Source organism: Zerene cesonia, chromosome 26, assembly GCF_012273895.1.
Source record: "Zerene cesonia ecotype Mississippi chromosome 26, Zerene_cesonia_1.1, whole genome shotgun sequence".
NCBI classification, from domain to species: Eukaryota; Metazoa; Arthropoda; class Insecta; order Lepidoptera; family Pieridae; genus Zerene; species Zerene cesonia.
This window is the reverse complement of record NC_052127.1, coordinates 1,577,251-1,592,502: the sequence shown is the minus strand read 5'-3', so window position 1 is coordinate 1,592,502 and position 15,252 is coordinate 1,577,251. Positions and strand designations below refer to the sequence as shown.

General features: G+C 36.1%; 1 protein-coding gene across 1 annotated transcript; it reads right to left on the bottom strand.

The window, feature by feature from the left end:
• Positions 1–4,334: 4,334 nt before the first annotated feature.
• Positions 4,335–12,050, bottom strand: LOC119837153 (facilitated trehalose transporter Tret1-like). Its single transcript, XM_038362675.1, has 10 exons — positions 12,010–12,050; positions 9,909–10,125; positions 9,656–9,809; positions 9,178–9,347; positions 8,219–8,339; positions 7,581–7,673; positions 6,640–6,698; positions 5,914–6,072; positions 4,856–5,038; positions 4,335–4,565 (listed from the first exon to the last, which is right to left on the bottom strand). The coding sequence occupies exons 1-10, from the start codon at positions 12,048–12,050 to the stop codon at positions 4,335–4,337; spliced, it is 1,428 nt and encodes a 475-aa protein (XP_038218603.1).
• Between the last annotated feature and the right edge of the window lie 3,202 nt (positions 12,051–15,252).

Sequence of the window (15,252 nt, the reverse complement as noted above, 5' to 3'; positions counted from 1 at the left end):
CACATGATTGGGGGAACCGGAGGCCCATATTCTTTTCCTTACCCACCCCAGTCCTTTCTTTTATTGTTCTCATCAATCCTTTTTTAATCCCTTCCCAATTTAAAGCCCGCTATCCATTTGTAGAGGCGTAAGGTCTGCAATTCACCTTACGATTGACCTTTCCAAATGATCATGGGCGGCGGTAGCGCTTACCATCAGGCGACCCATCAGCTCCATTGCCGGCTATGACAAAACAAAATAACATTAGAAAAAGTTTATGTGATCTTGAGAAAAATACTTTGAGCTGTGATTCAGTGTTATTCAGTATTACAGCGCCTCTCGTTAAGATTCCAAATTAAAAGGGTAAAGCTGGGCCCTATTGCTAAGACTTCGCTGTCCGTTTGCCTGTCTGTTCACCCTTCAGCCACCAAGGTAATTTGTAAACTCAAGTGCCCTATTTCAATATGTAGGTATGTATTATTTTCTTGTGTTTAATTTTACGCGAGTATTATACATTTAGAAATTGAAAACTTTTTAACGGATTTTAAACGCGATTTATTCAACGGGGAGTCCCAGTGACCACGCTCGCTGTAAAGTGTTTGAAACGTCGGGTTAATAATATAATGAATAAATCGCGTTTAAAATCCGTTAAAAAGTTTTTAATTTCTAAAAGTGTTATTTTAATATTTTCCGAATTGGAGCTTCCTGCCGCTCCCTTTCGTATGCCGCCTAGAGCAGGGCCACCTGCTGTAGTCATGCGGCCGACTCGTACTTGACCGGTTTTTCTAGGTTTGAATATGTAATATCAAAGCTATCTGTAGAAGTCTGTTTAAGCCAAGCCAAGAGCAGATAGATACAACTACTCTTGGCTTCTTAACTGGAACTGTATTTTTTTTATTTTTCTTTTATGTCATAGCGGACAGCTGAGCTGGTGGTTCGCCTGATGCTAAGCGATCACCACCGCCCATAAGCATTCGCAAAGGTAAATGTGTGTCTGTTAATGCGCTGTCCACTTTTATGGGGATTAACGACTGGAAAGAAGGAATGGACTAGGACGGGTGAGAAAAAGGAAACGGGATGTATATTGCATTATGTCGATGCTACAATCATATTCCAATTATTTGAGTGACATACTAGCCTATTAAAAGCGCAAAAGTATAACGTATTCAAATAATAAAAGAAAATAGGAACACGCGGATCTTTTAATCCAATAACTAACACATATAAGTACCCAGTTTTAGCGGTGATTAACCATCACACTCGACTATTACCAGTATTCATTAACAGAAATCACCACAAACTAGCTAAATGAAAACGTGCCCGAAGCTGGTGCATAAATAACTATAACAACGTGACTTTAAACTAAGCCTCTAGGAAATAGCAAAGCGATAAAGTTCGTCCAATACAAAGGATAACTGTACATGCAATATACATTGCTTGCTCAGCTCCAACAATTTGTCCATATAAATCTGCAACAACCAGTGTATACGTTCGTGAATAATCAAATTTCCATTAGGCAACTTCACAACAACAGCGTGTGATTGAAAATCCTATCCTACTAATATTATAAACGCGAAAGTTTGTAAGGACGTGTGTGTGTTTGTTACTCTTTCACGCAAAAAATAACCAAACCGATTGCAATGGAATTTGGTACGTAGATAGCTGGACAACTGGAATAACATAGGCATCTTTTTATTCCGATTTACCTACGGGATACGGACTTACGCGGGTGAAGCCGCAGGGCGCAGCTAGTATTATAAATGCGAAAGTTTGCAAAGATGTGTGTGTGTGTTTGTTTCTCTTTCACGCAAAAACTACTGAACCGATTGCAATGAAATTTGGTACGTAGACAGCTGGACAACTGGAATGACATATAGGTAACTTTTTATCCCGATATTCCTACGGGATACGGACTTACGCGGGTGTAACCGCGGGGCGCAGCTAGTTGTACTATAATACAGTAGTACTGAGTCTCTTCGTCACCACGCTCGCTGTAAAGTGTTCGAAACGTCAGGTTAAATAATATAATAAATAAATCGCGTTGAAAATCTTTAATTTCTAAATATAGTAGTATGATACAGTTATAATTAGTTTACGGTTTACCCGTGTACTTAAAGGAGTGTTTGAGTATAAGATACGAGTACGCTTCGGTACGAATTAGGCCACCTCGCACTGGGAAAGCACCAGAGAGGACCGGCGGGAAACAGAAGCAGATTGTGTCTAAGGTCCTGGAGTTTTACGTACATAGTTCCTGAATTGGGAATTCACTTATGCTTTCTTGAGTCCCTAACTATCTTTATATCAAATTTCATGCAAAACGGTTTAGTGATTTAGGCGTGAAGAAGATATATACAAAGTTATTTTTACATTAATAATATTAATTGTACTAGGAGAGCGCGGGGGCTTAATCACAATACTATGTGATCAATGTAAATCGTTGGTTGACCCTGTGACCAAGCTTGCTGTAAAGTGTTCGAAACGTCGGGTTAATAATATAATGAATAAATCGCGTTTAAAAACCGTTAAAAAGTTTTTAATTTCTAAATGTATAATACTCGCGTAAAATCAAACTGAACTCAAGAGCCAAAAGCTACTTCAATTTAAACACAACTCAATGCAGTGACCGATATTCTGAGCATGGTTTACTTCTGAACAAAGGTTGTATGATTTTGCGTGTATTCGCGAAGTATAAAGAGAAAGGCAGTTTCTGGTAAATTTGTGTGGAAATGAGCAAAACGTACTCATGATGTTTATTAAAATCCACTTAGAAGAAGTGTATAGCGAAGTATTTTGTGAGCAACCAACTGACCCGGTGATGGAAAAGATTTGGAACCTTTTTTTTTACATTTTACAGTTAGTTAGAAAATAGTTGCTAATATAATGTTTAGTTTTATAGCATTGAAATGCTTTTTAGATGAGAAATTTTGAAAGAATAGAAAAAATTTGATCGCGAGGCAGGATTCGAATCCGCGTTTACGTAGCATTGCCTAGCCTCTCGGCCACCCGTGATCCCGCCACAGTAATCGAATTTCTTCTACTCTTTCGATTTTATGTAGCAAAGGGGCACCCCACGCCATCTATTGAGATAAAAATAGTTTCTAATACTTTATTGTGCTGATTTAACTGCAGTCTGCATAGTATAACTTTCATAGCAGTTGGTGTTGGAATCATTAACCGACGTTCTCAAAAAAGAGGGAGGTTCTCAATTTAACTGAATTTTTTCTGAATGAACACGCGTTTATTAGCTTTACCTGCATGTTTCTATGCATGTAACCGACTCCTTTAAACTCGATTTTGAACCACAAAGCAGATTGGTTTAACATAGTATTTCCTTGTGTTTGATTTTACGCGAGTATTATACATTTAGAAATTAAAAACTTTTTACCGGATTTTAAACGCGATTTATTCATTATATTATTAACCCGAGGTTTCGAACACTTTACAGCGAGCGTGGTCAGTTCAGTCAGTTTCAGTGTCGCCGTGTTTTTTTTAAAACTTATTGCAAGTTGTTTAATAACTATTATATATATTTGGTTAGGTGTGTGCTATTTTACAGTAGGAGTAATAAATTTGTATTCTTACAACAAAACTTGCTAATATATGTGATAGGCGTCTAAGAATTTAAAACGATTATTTACATTGACTAGATTGATGTGTATTTTATTTAAACTGTTTATTTAAATAAATTTAAAATTATACACAGTTAATTAGTATGGTATAAACTCATTCTTATTGTTTAAAAAAACATTTCAAAGCTATATTTTGTTTTGATGATGGACAAAAGATTATGAGAAAAATCACAATACACTAGCTTCGGCCAACTGCTTCGCTTATATAGTGGGAATGAGATATTGCAGCGCGGTAAAAATAAGCCTTTGTCACTCTCTCACCTCCAAAAATCGTCTCCAAACACTCAAGTCATTTCCAAAAAATCATATCATAAAATCTATATATCTATCTATCCATATAAGTAAACAAATACACTTTCGTATTAATAATAATATCAGTAAGATGTAAATTAAGATGGAGGAAATTCGGCGAGATCTGATGCTTGACTGGTGTGCTCCGATAAACGGTTCATTGTTTTATGTCGGTTCTTTTTATTAAATTTAGATTATTATTAATAGAATTTGTCCTTTAATATATGTCATTTGGTTGTAATAATAAAATAATGTATGTCCAAATTGGACAGTGCAGTACAATTTACGTAAAATAAAAATAAACATAAGTATCTCATATCTAAAAAAATATTTTGCATAGAATCTAGATTGCACTAGAAAGGGGACTATGTACATACTACATCACAAGTATCCACTTAAAATCTGAAAATGAAAGAACAAAATCTGCAAAACCATTTATTTCTGCCGCCTTCCCAGAAACGCCTCTTGGATCTGTTCCTTGGTGAGACCCTTGGTTTCTGGCACTATGACAAGAGCGACGATGATATCCAGAACAGCGAATACAGCAAAGAAGTAGAAGGAGCCGTGGACTCCGAAGTACTGGACCATGAAGGGGAAGATGGCCAAGATCCCGAAGTTCAAAAGCCACACCCACTCCATGAGGATCATGGAGGCCAGATTTTGTACCTGAAAGAGGAGATTTTATTAATGATTCCATTAGGAACTAAATGGGCTGATGATGATCTGCTTTATATCTCTTAGTACGCCTAGAAATAACTCTACGTTGATGAAATTTTTTGTTGCTGTTACCGAGGTACTAAAATTTAAGTTTTTAAAGATCTAATTAAAAAACGTTTTTTATCAAAATGAAATTCTTTAAATTTGAAGAAAATACTTTAAATTAGAGAGGAATGGAGTTAACCTCAAGATTGTGAAAGAAAAATTGAAAAAACACAATAAGTATACAAAAGACATACCTCAGATACAAAAACTTCGCTCAAAAGCAAATACGGTACGCTGCCAGCTCCAAAGGAAAACGCGAAACAGTACATCAAAATGAGTACTGCACTAACCCAGGGAGGAGCGATATTGGTCTGCATCAGGACGCCCATGGTAATCAAGCAGAGGCAGACGCCAATAGCAGATGAGAGAAGTAACGGCTGGAATTATGAAAGAAATAGCTTAGAGTTTTTAGATGTAGGCAACGTAATTTTTGTTTGTTTCCGGTCATATTTACTAAGGGGCTACAATAATAATAATAATAATTTTGATCTCTGTAGAGAAACTTCTAGAGTGAATAGGCTTCTTTTAGACTTGCGTGCTCCTTCACAGATCGCGTCACGTACCCACACCATCAGGCAAGATAGCGCTCAAACCGAAATAAAGGAAAGGACTGGGAAGGGGAAGGAAAATGATATGGGCCACCGGCTCTCCCACTCACCGAACGAAACACAGCAGAATGCTATTCAATGCCGGTCTTCTGTGGGGGTGTGGTACTTCCCCGATGCGAGCTGGTCCAATTCATGCCGAAAAGTGTTCGACTAGCACATAAAAACCTCTAAAAATAATGTATAAAAAGGTAAAGGAGAAGATGGCCACCTGATGTTAACTTCTGGTATCATGTTCTTTGCCTAAGTTGTGTTTCTTCCAGGTATTTTGTAGATTAACGGTCGTATTCATAAAAAGCACACTTAAGGGCGTGTATAATACGAATGTCAAAAACTTTCATCTTATTCAAAAATAGCCTATCGAAGGTCTTAAATATACTTGTATTTAAACAATAAACAATAAATTATTAGCCGAAAACTATTACGATTTATAGAAATTAAGAACTGCTCCAACACTAGGATTCCCTGTGAACATGTTTCTTCCAATGACGGGTACATTTTATCCGTTTGAAATTAAAGTACCCTGTTTCATTTAAAATCCATTATTACACGCAACGATGTGTTCAGAATCCCTTAAAGTAATGAAAGAAATATGAATTTTAATTGCAATTTTGTGGAGTCAAATAAATGTTTCTTTCAGATCTTACCTTCCTGCCGAACCTATCTGAGAACAGCGCACAACTCAAGCTTCCAGCCATTAAGACGAATGCAAACATAACTGAACACATGTGGGAAGAGAGACTCGGAGCCGCCTTCGTGAAGATATCCTTTGCGTAGACTTGTACTGGCACCATACCCATCATCACCTAGCCAGAAAGAGGAACAGGAAACAGGTCAAAGGTTGCGATGCTCAAAATATAATCTTAATCTCGTGTCACAATGTTTGTCCTCAATGGACTCCTAAACCACTTAACCGATTATAATAAAATTCGCACTCCATGTGCAGTTCGATCCAACTTGAGAGATAGGATAGTTTAAATAATTTTAATTACGATAAATGACAATTCGGGCGGAGCCGGGGCGTGCAGCTAGTTTATATATAAAACCTTATTCTTCTTTTTAAGTGGCAACTTCCGAAATCTGTTCTTTAATCATAAATTATGACATGATATTATAATGATATTATACATAGCGTAGATAATTGATTGTTACATATTTTTGTTAATGTCATTTATTATTTTTTAATTAAATTTATACCATACATGATAATTTGGTGATAGTCGAACATATTACAATTTATGTCGTAAACAAAGAGATGAAGTAACATAGGTTTGATACTAGCGTGACTTAAAAAATCACATTATTCAGTCAATCAATATAAAACAAATCATTTCTCTTATAACTGTTTTACTATAAGCTACAAAATAACTTACTTGCAATGATATTACTAATCCTACAGTAGTAAATGCTCGTCGCGAAGAAGCTGATACAACTGAAATAAAATATTTCCAAATATGATTTCAAAGCTCCATGTTATTATGAGAATTTGCAGGGAAGCGGTTTTAACAAACCGAAACCCAGAATCCAAAGCCTAACAGTAACTCCGAATCAGAGCGGAGAAACTTACAAAAAAGCAAAAATGTTATGATATCATCATCATTATCATCATCAGCCCATATATGCTCCCACTGCTGGGACACAGGCCTCCTATGAGGGTTCCTCCTGTGAGGGTTCCTCCTGTGAGGGCTCCTATGATGTTATGACATACTTGACAGAAATATAGCAATCATCATATTTAAATAACTTTTTACACGCTTTTTATTAGCTTCACCTGTATGTTTGTTTGTAACCGACTTCTTTCCACTTTAAACGGCCAGATTTCGTTCAAACTTTGTAAATTTATTGAGGACCGATGACAATACACTAATTTGATAAAATTATTCCATTTTTCAATTTGCAAAATATGATTTTTGTTAAAGCGTGTTTTTTAGTTTTTTTTAACTATTATATTTTATTATTACCGTGACGTAGGACAGATTCTTTCTTCAAACGTATTCAAACGTATATCAAATTAAATTATAGAAGTATTATTTTATTTATATTTAAAAGTGAAGTCCCGTGTCCCCTACTGGGGTATGGGGCAGATGATGTACATCTGTTTCACTGATCGATTTTCTTTATGGACAAGTGAAGTAAGGTGATCAGCCTTCTGTGTCCTGCCAGACCGAGACATTTTTTTTTATTGTCCCCACCGGGAATCGAACCCAGGACCCCTCGGTTCTACGCTCACGCGTTTACCATTGTACCAAGGAGGCGTTATTTATATTTAATGACTAAAAATTATACGCATTGTTTTGCTAAATAAGATACTTACATAGCATCTTATAAGACGGCATTCTCTTGTGCTCGACTGTCTCATCATTGTCACCATTGAGGTTCTCTTTCTCAGCCTTTTCTACTTCGCTTTCTGAAACAATATAGTCAGAAACTGGTGCATGTCAGCAATATATTTTATTATATATAAATATATGGCTGTATCACTTAACACAAACAAGATAAAATGCAATCATAGGGAATGCTGTTAGGAGTAAAAGCATGTCAGAAACTCTCCTACTACAGGTTGTTTTAAACTTATCAGGAGAGTTCCACGTAAATGTAACAACACACCCAAGCTGAATTAATAAATAAATTGTTTAAATTGTAAATTGTAAAATTGTGTTAGTAGAATTGTATTTATTTTTACATCATAGTTTTTAAATCATGTTATTAACAACTAATAAAATGAGCTCATCACGACTAAAGAAGCTTTCCCATCAAAGGTAACAACTTAAAAAGAATATTAAGTAAAAGATTCTAAAATACTCCGTGTTCTGATTTAGTACTGTGAGTTTCGCTTTCTCTTATATTTGTAAAGTGTTCTTATTCATAAGAAATTCTCTTTTGTCGTGTATTTGTTCACAAAACAATTAAAACTTCTGAATTATTCTCATTGCAAAATAAAGAAGGCTTTACCATTTATAGGTACAAGCTCCACGGCGGGCAGCAATCGTTGCTTCAGTCTGGAAAGTTCTTCCATGACAACTTTTGAGTCTAGATCTTCACCTCTATAATGTGCTATCGATTGACGTGCTTCCTGCAAATAAATATTTTATGTTAAGTGAACATTTTTGCCAGGTAATCTTTTATATTTTTAATATGGTGTTAGTGGAAATAATGGATAATAATCATAACGTATACTAATGAGAAGCTATTTAAAGAATCGAAATAATTCGATCACGAGGCGGGATTCGAACCCGCGTCATTTTGCCAAACCGTAGCGACGCCTAGACTCGCCACCTGTAATCACGTCTCAGCAGTCGAATTTCTTCTACACTTCAGTTTCATGTACGTAATGGGCACCCAAGAGTTTCTTCATCCGAACGAGCTATTCCAATCAAGAACTGCTGTACCACTTACAAAATGTGTTTACCGCTGATAGTGATATATAGATAGTGCAACGTTCGCGTTTATAATATTAGTTGGACAACTAATATTATAAATGCGAAAGTTTGGAAGTATAGATGGATGTGTGGATGTATGAATGATTGTTACTCTCTCTCACGTGAAAACAGTTTATTGTATCTGTATGAAATTTAATACAGAATTGAATCTTCATTAGTAGAGTCTTTATTAGTATATAGGCTACTTTTACAACAGTGGGCCATATGTTATGTTCAACGGCCGAAACTATTAAAGCATGACTTGAAAAGTAATTTCTAAGGAGAGTGTAACTAGTTTAAGCCTATGGTTACACTCACGTGACATCCTAATAGAAGTAGTTCTTATGCTCCTCTCGAATACAATATACCTAAGCGGTGAGCAGCTTCCATTGGATTTCATCCAGATCAAATCAGCAGTTTTTACGTGACGGAGCAACAAATGTTAGTAAACGTAATTGTTAATTTAAATGCACTGGTTACATATAAACTTACTTCTTCTCTATTCTTCCTCATCAAAAATACTGGGCTTTCTTTTACAGACATGAGTAGACCAATATAAATCACGCAGAGGCCTATACCAGACCAAATGATGTATCTGTATGGTAACATCCAACCCATGAGGTATGAAACCATAGCTCCAATGCAATATGACGCTATGGGTGCTGAAAAGACATATTGGTTATTATGAAATATATTAAAAGTTGTAGGAAATTCGTTTAACTAAAGAAAAATTATCATTATTTTTAAGAAAAATCTAAACTGCCTTCAAACTGTTAGAATTAGACCATATTGAAATGGGGAGGGACCAGCTTTCAAATAAGAAAAGTATCATCAAAATTGGTTTAGGCAGTATTCATTTATGAGGTAACAAATACAAAAAAAAAAAAATGCGGTCGAATTGAAAATCTACTCCTTTCTTGAAGTCAGTTAAATGGGTTAGAAGGGTCTTGTGGGTGTGGCAGAATTTTACCTGATCCCAATGCGCCTCGAATCGATTCCTCAGCGATTTCCGATATATATATGGGCGCATGAACTGAACTCGCACCTGCAGCGATCCCAGCAACAAATCGCGCCACAAGTATCACAATCGATGATGACGTCATGTCGATCATGAGCCATGAAAACTGAAATAATAAGTTAGTTTAAATCCGCACTTATATACACAAATGCAAGGTCTATTCTAGGTACTAAATGGTCCTCTAGTTTCTTCAACAAATACTCACCAAATATGGCATAGCAATCACTATACCGCCCTTCTTCCGCCCAAATCCATCAATGATCATACCAGCACACGCTGTTCCCAAGAGCGCGCCTAACGCTGGCAGACTCCCCAGTAGCGATGACTCCATACTGGTCATGGGAGCTGATAGCAGTGTGGTGTTCTGGCTGGTATAGTATGATAGCGTATATGACGGCCAGACGTTTAGGATCCCGGATAGGCTATAGCCGAACACACCTGCAATGTATAAACAGGTACTGTAGTGATTAAAAGCAATAAATACATTAATGGATGCAGTATCCCTTAACCTAACAGCTTTTGGGTCATCAGCCCATATATGAGAAATTTTGAAAGAATAGAAAAAATTTTCCCCGTCACCCGTCACGGGTGGCCGAGAGGCTAGGCGTTGCTACGGTTAGGCAAGAAACGCAGGTTCGAATCCTGACTCGTGATCAAATTTTTTCTATTCTTTCAAAATTTCTCATTTATAAAGCATTTCAATGCCTCCTCCTCCTATGAGGGTTCAGGCCATAATCCACCATGCTGGCCAAGTGCGAGTTGGCAGTTGGCATGTCGTCGAACTTTTGATTCTTGGACACGCCGGTATTATTATTAAACTTATATTTTAACATGCTTAATGTCGTAAAGGCGTAAAGTTGTAATTTATGATGTTATAGTGGGTAATATCTGGATCTACTGTACCGATTTTGATAGTTATTAAAGCAGTAGAAAGCCACATTATCTGTGAGTATCATCCAATAATATTATAAATGCGAAACTTTGGGAGGATGTATGCATGTGTATGTGTATGTATGTTTATTACTCTCTCACGCGAAAACTGCTGAACTGATTGCAATGAAATTTGGTACGTAGATAGCTGGACAGTTGGAATAACACATAGACAACTTTTTATCCCAATATACCTACGAGATACAGACTTACGCGGGTGAAACCGCGGGGTGAAGCTAATAGGCTATATCGTTCGTAGCCTTTTAGGACGTCCACTGTTGAACATAGGCCTCCTCTAAAGATTTCCAAAATGACCGACCACCAGCGGCCTGAGTCCAGCGGCTCCTTATATAGTAGACTACATATTAATGTGTAATACCGGGTGAACCCGGGTGGAGCAGCTAGTGTCCTACAAACAGCGCTATTGTCCCCGTTCTATTCTATTTATAATAAAATGGTTTATTAATCGCATCATCATTAGTTATACAAGTCATAAATCTCTCAGATATCAGCTGTGGCAATGTACTATAATTATTTACAAGGAAAATTAATATAATGCATATAATTAAAATACAACTATATAATCTTGAATAGTATATAAAAGAAGGTAAGGCATGAACACCAACTAGAAAAAACTATTTTCATTCAGCACACCTCCCATTATATAAGAACAAAGACGATTAAAATATTCGTTGTGTATTTTTTATCGTTCTATTATATATCTATATGTTCCTTGCATTATTGACAATATAAATTTCGCACTTTAAAAATGGGATTTTATGTTTTTTTTAATATATTTACATTCAAAATATGGGTTTCGATTTTTATAACATACAATTTAAAGTATGTATATGCCATTTGGCAGATAAGATTATGTGTTATATGAATAAAAGACAGAAAAAATATTTTTAACTAGCTGCGCCCCGTGATATCACCCGCGTAAGTCCGTATCCCGTAGGAATATCGGGATAAAAAGTTACCTATATGTTATTCCAGTTGTCCAGCTGTCTACGTACCAAATTTCATTGCAATCGGTTCTGTAGTTTTTGCGTGAAAGAGCAACAAACACACACACATATCCTTAGAAACTTTCGCATTTATAATATTAGTAGGATGTAACTTTTGATGCTCATAGCTTTGCGATTGGTTTTTTCAAAGAATAAAAGAATTTAATAAATTAATCAAGTATTTTTACATATTTAAATTAAATGTTATGTCCATAATATGTAATGCACTATTTAAATAAAGAAATAGACACTTAATCTACAAATTACAGTTAAATAATATACAAGAATATCGAGTGAATAATTTGTTTCCAATAAAGCTAGCTTTGTTTAAAAAGTTCTAAGTAATTGTTAATTTAAAAAGATTATAACATACTCGCTAGCGTGGTAAGATATTGATGTAGTCTCCCCATATTTCTTAATTTTCAACGGCACTTCGAAACAATTTAATAACATTAAAATCACTGTCACACCCACATAGTATATATTAATACTTGAAATAACGAAATTCACTCTCTCATTTATACATAATACCCTTAGATAGTGGATGTTTATTTAATGATACGCAACGTATGTCAAACAGTAGCGAAACCCAAAAAATAAATACACATTTTATCGTTAATTTAGATAGAAAATAATTTATAATTGATAATAATGTGTGTGTTTTCCGTGTTGTTCTTGCTCTTATGTGAGATCTGAGACTTTTATGAGATCTAGCAAAAATCAGGACAGATTAATGATTTTCAATTGGATTAAAAAAGACTTGGCGGTCTTCAACAAAGGGTGTTTTCAATTTGACTTAATTTTTTGTATCTATTACCTCAGCATTGCTGACAAGAAGAACCGATTTTGATGATTTGAAATACAGTGCTTTAAAAACATTTAAATTTCGTCCAGTTCTGACAATTTGAAGGTTTTAGTTTTTTATGTTGTAAGTTACTGGGACCATCATGGGGTATAGGGTATAGAGCATTATACATCTGTTTCAATATGATTTTGGTGGGAATTAAGGCGATGGTTTTTTTTATCGTCGGCAATGGAGCTGGTGGGACGCCTGATGGCATGCACTACCACCGCCCATGAACATTTCGAGAGGTCGATTATAGACCTTACGCCTTTACAAATGGATTGCCGACTTTAAATTGGGAAAGGATTGACGAGAGGAATATTGGAAAGGACTGGGTAGGCTAAGGAAGAAGAAATGGCCTCCGGCTCCCCCACTCATCTTACGAAACGAATACGAAATAATAGTACTATTATTTCACGCCGGTTTTCTGTGGGGGGTGTGGTACTTCACCGGTGCGAGCTGTACCTAAGCGTGCTCGACTCCCACATACTACTTCCCTGTCAGGACGGACTCAGACTTTCTTTTTATTTAGTGCTCATCGGGAATCGAACCCACAACTACTCCGTATCCGTAACTTATACCAAGGAGGCGTTTAAAACATAAGGTACGTTTATAATTCATGTGTTATATTTAAACATTAAACACATAAGAAGGTACTCGTATGTATGAATTCTATAGAGCAGTTCTTAAAGTGTTAAAGCTACATCACTGAGAAGTTTCATAAAACATTCGTCACCACGTTTGGCGTGATTGAGTTACAATTATTCGTACATCCATTCAAGCATTCAAACTTTTGTATTTATTTTAAAACTAGCTCTCCACCCGCCATCAGAGGAAAAGGTAGACAATCCCGGGGTGTTACCCACGTAGCTTTCATTCCGGAATTTCCGGGATAAGAATTATATCATTTACTCGAATGAATAGAGCTTTCACGAATCTCAAACGTTGTTCCAAATTTCATCCAAATGAGTTCAATTAGCGTGAGTTAGACAAACAGACGGAGTTATTTTCGCAATTATTATTGCAGAAATGGGTGAACCGCACCCTTGTCGCATCTAACAACTTAATGTTAATTCACATCCTACTAATATTATAAACGCGAATGTTTGTAAGTATGGATTTTTATCACTCTGTCACGCGAAAATAGCAAATCTCTTTGAAATTTGGTGACCGCCTCCTTGGTACAGTGGTTAACGCGCGAGCGTAGAACCGAGGGGTCCTGGGTTCGATTCACGGTGGGGACGCACATAAAAAATTCTCGGTCTGGCAGGACACAGAAGGCTGATGACCTATTTGTCCATAAATAAAATCGATCAAACAGATATATATCATCTGCCCCATACCCCAGAAAGACACGGGACTTCACTATGAAATTTGGTACAGAGATATATTATAGTCTGGATTAGCACATTTTTGCCGGGCTACCACGCGTGTGATGCCGCGGGTTTCATCTAGGTAAAACATAATAATAATCAGCACCAAGGTATTTATTTATGGATATTAGTTCCTTTTCTGTATTTTGAAAAAGAGCTTCTAAGCGAAGTCTACTTGAATAAATTAATGTTTGAGTTTGAAAGTAGAAAAAAGGCCGACAACACACTCGCGATGTTCCTGGCGTTGTGTATGCATGGGTTATGCTGATCACTTACCATCAGGTGGCGCGTGTGCCCTGTTACCTCCAATGCAATAAAAATATATACGATTGTACCTAATAGTTATGGTTTTTACTGTTTCACGGCAAGAGTTACCACTTATAACTCAAGAATGGCTAAACCGTTTTTATTTTTTGCTCGTTGGATTTAGGTCATGTGTGAATTAGGTCTGTTACATATATTAACCAGCTCCCTGTGGGGTTTTGGTCCGTAAGAATCCGACGTAATCCATGGCTCCTTTTCCCCGGGGGCTGTGGGTGTCTATGTAAGATTTCCCCACTATAAAAAAAAAGATCTGTTAAAAAATAAAAAAAAATCATTCCAAGGCGGAGGCCAAGCGCATAAACAATAAAAATCATTAAAACAATTTATTCACGTTATGTAAACCATACAAAAACTTATCTTAAGCAAATGTCGAGACAAAGCAAATATGCTTAAGTCTGTCCATAATTAGATATTCATACTTGTGACGCAATGATATAACGCTTTCATAGCCTTCTCCAATAACGAATTGTCATACTTCATTATTACTTTAAGAAATGTACGAAATACTACTGTAATTTTAGTATTTATATTAATTGATGAGTAGTTATTCGCCCCGGTTTCGGCCGTGGTTCATATATCACTAAGTGGACCTGAAAATTTCTTATGGTGAAAAAATTTTTTGTAATCGTTTCAGTGGTTATGTGAGCCTGGGCGTGTGTGGATGCGTAAACGTGCGTGTGTGTACGTGTACGCGCGCGGGTGTGTGTGTGTGTGTGTGTGAGTGTGTTATCAAATGTGAAATAAACAGTTTTCTTTTATCGTAATTCTTATTTTAAATTGTCTGAATGGTTCCTCAAATTCGGTTAATAAATTTGAAATTACATTTTTGAATAATTAAAACGCTTACAAACTATAAACAACTTTATTTTTTTTAGTTAAGTAATTGAATAATTCTTAGATACTGATTATATGTAGATTATATGCAGGTTCACCGCCACACCCACCAGCGCACGCGTGTACAATCTGATCGATGCAAACATTTTTTTAATTTTAGATGGCGTTAGTGACATGCGTAACGTCAGCTCTCGAGTATTTTACAATTTAAAATTAATAATAGTGCAAAAACAATTA

Coding starts and splice junctions, on each gene's coding strand:
- LOC119837153 (XM_038362675.1), bottom strand. CDS start 12,050: ATGGGGAGACTACATCAATATCTTACCACGCTAGCGAGTAT. Junction 9,348..9,655: donor TCGAGGCGCATTGGGATCAG/GTAAAATTCTGC, acceptor ATGTCTTTTCAG/CACCCATAGCGTCATATTGC. Junction 8,340..9,177: donor TGAGGAAGAATAGAGAAGAA/GTAAGTTTATAT, acceptor ATTTATTTGCAG/GAAGCACGTCAATCGATAGC.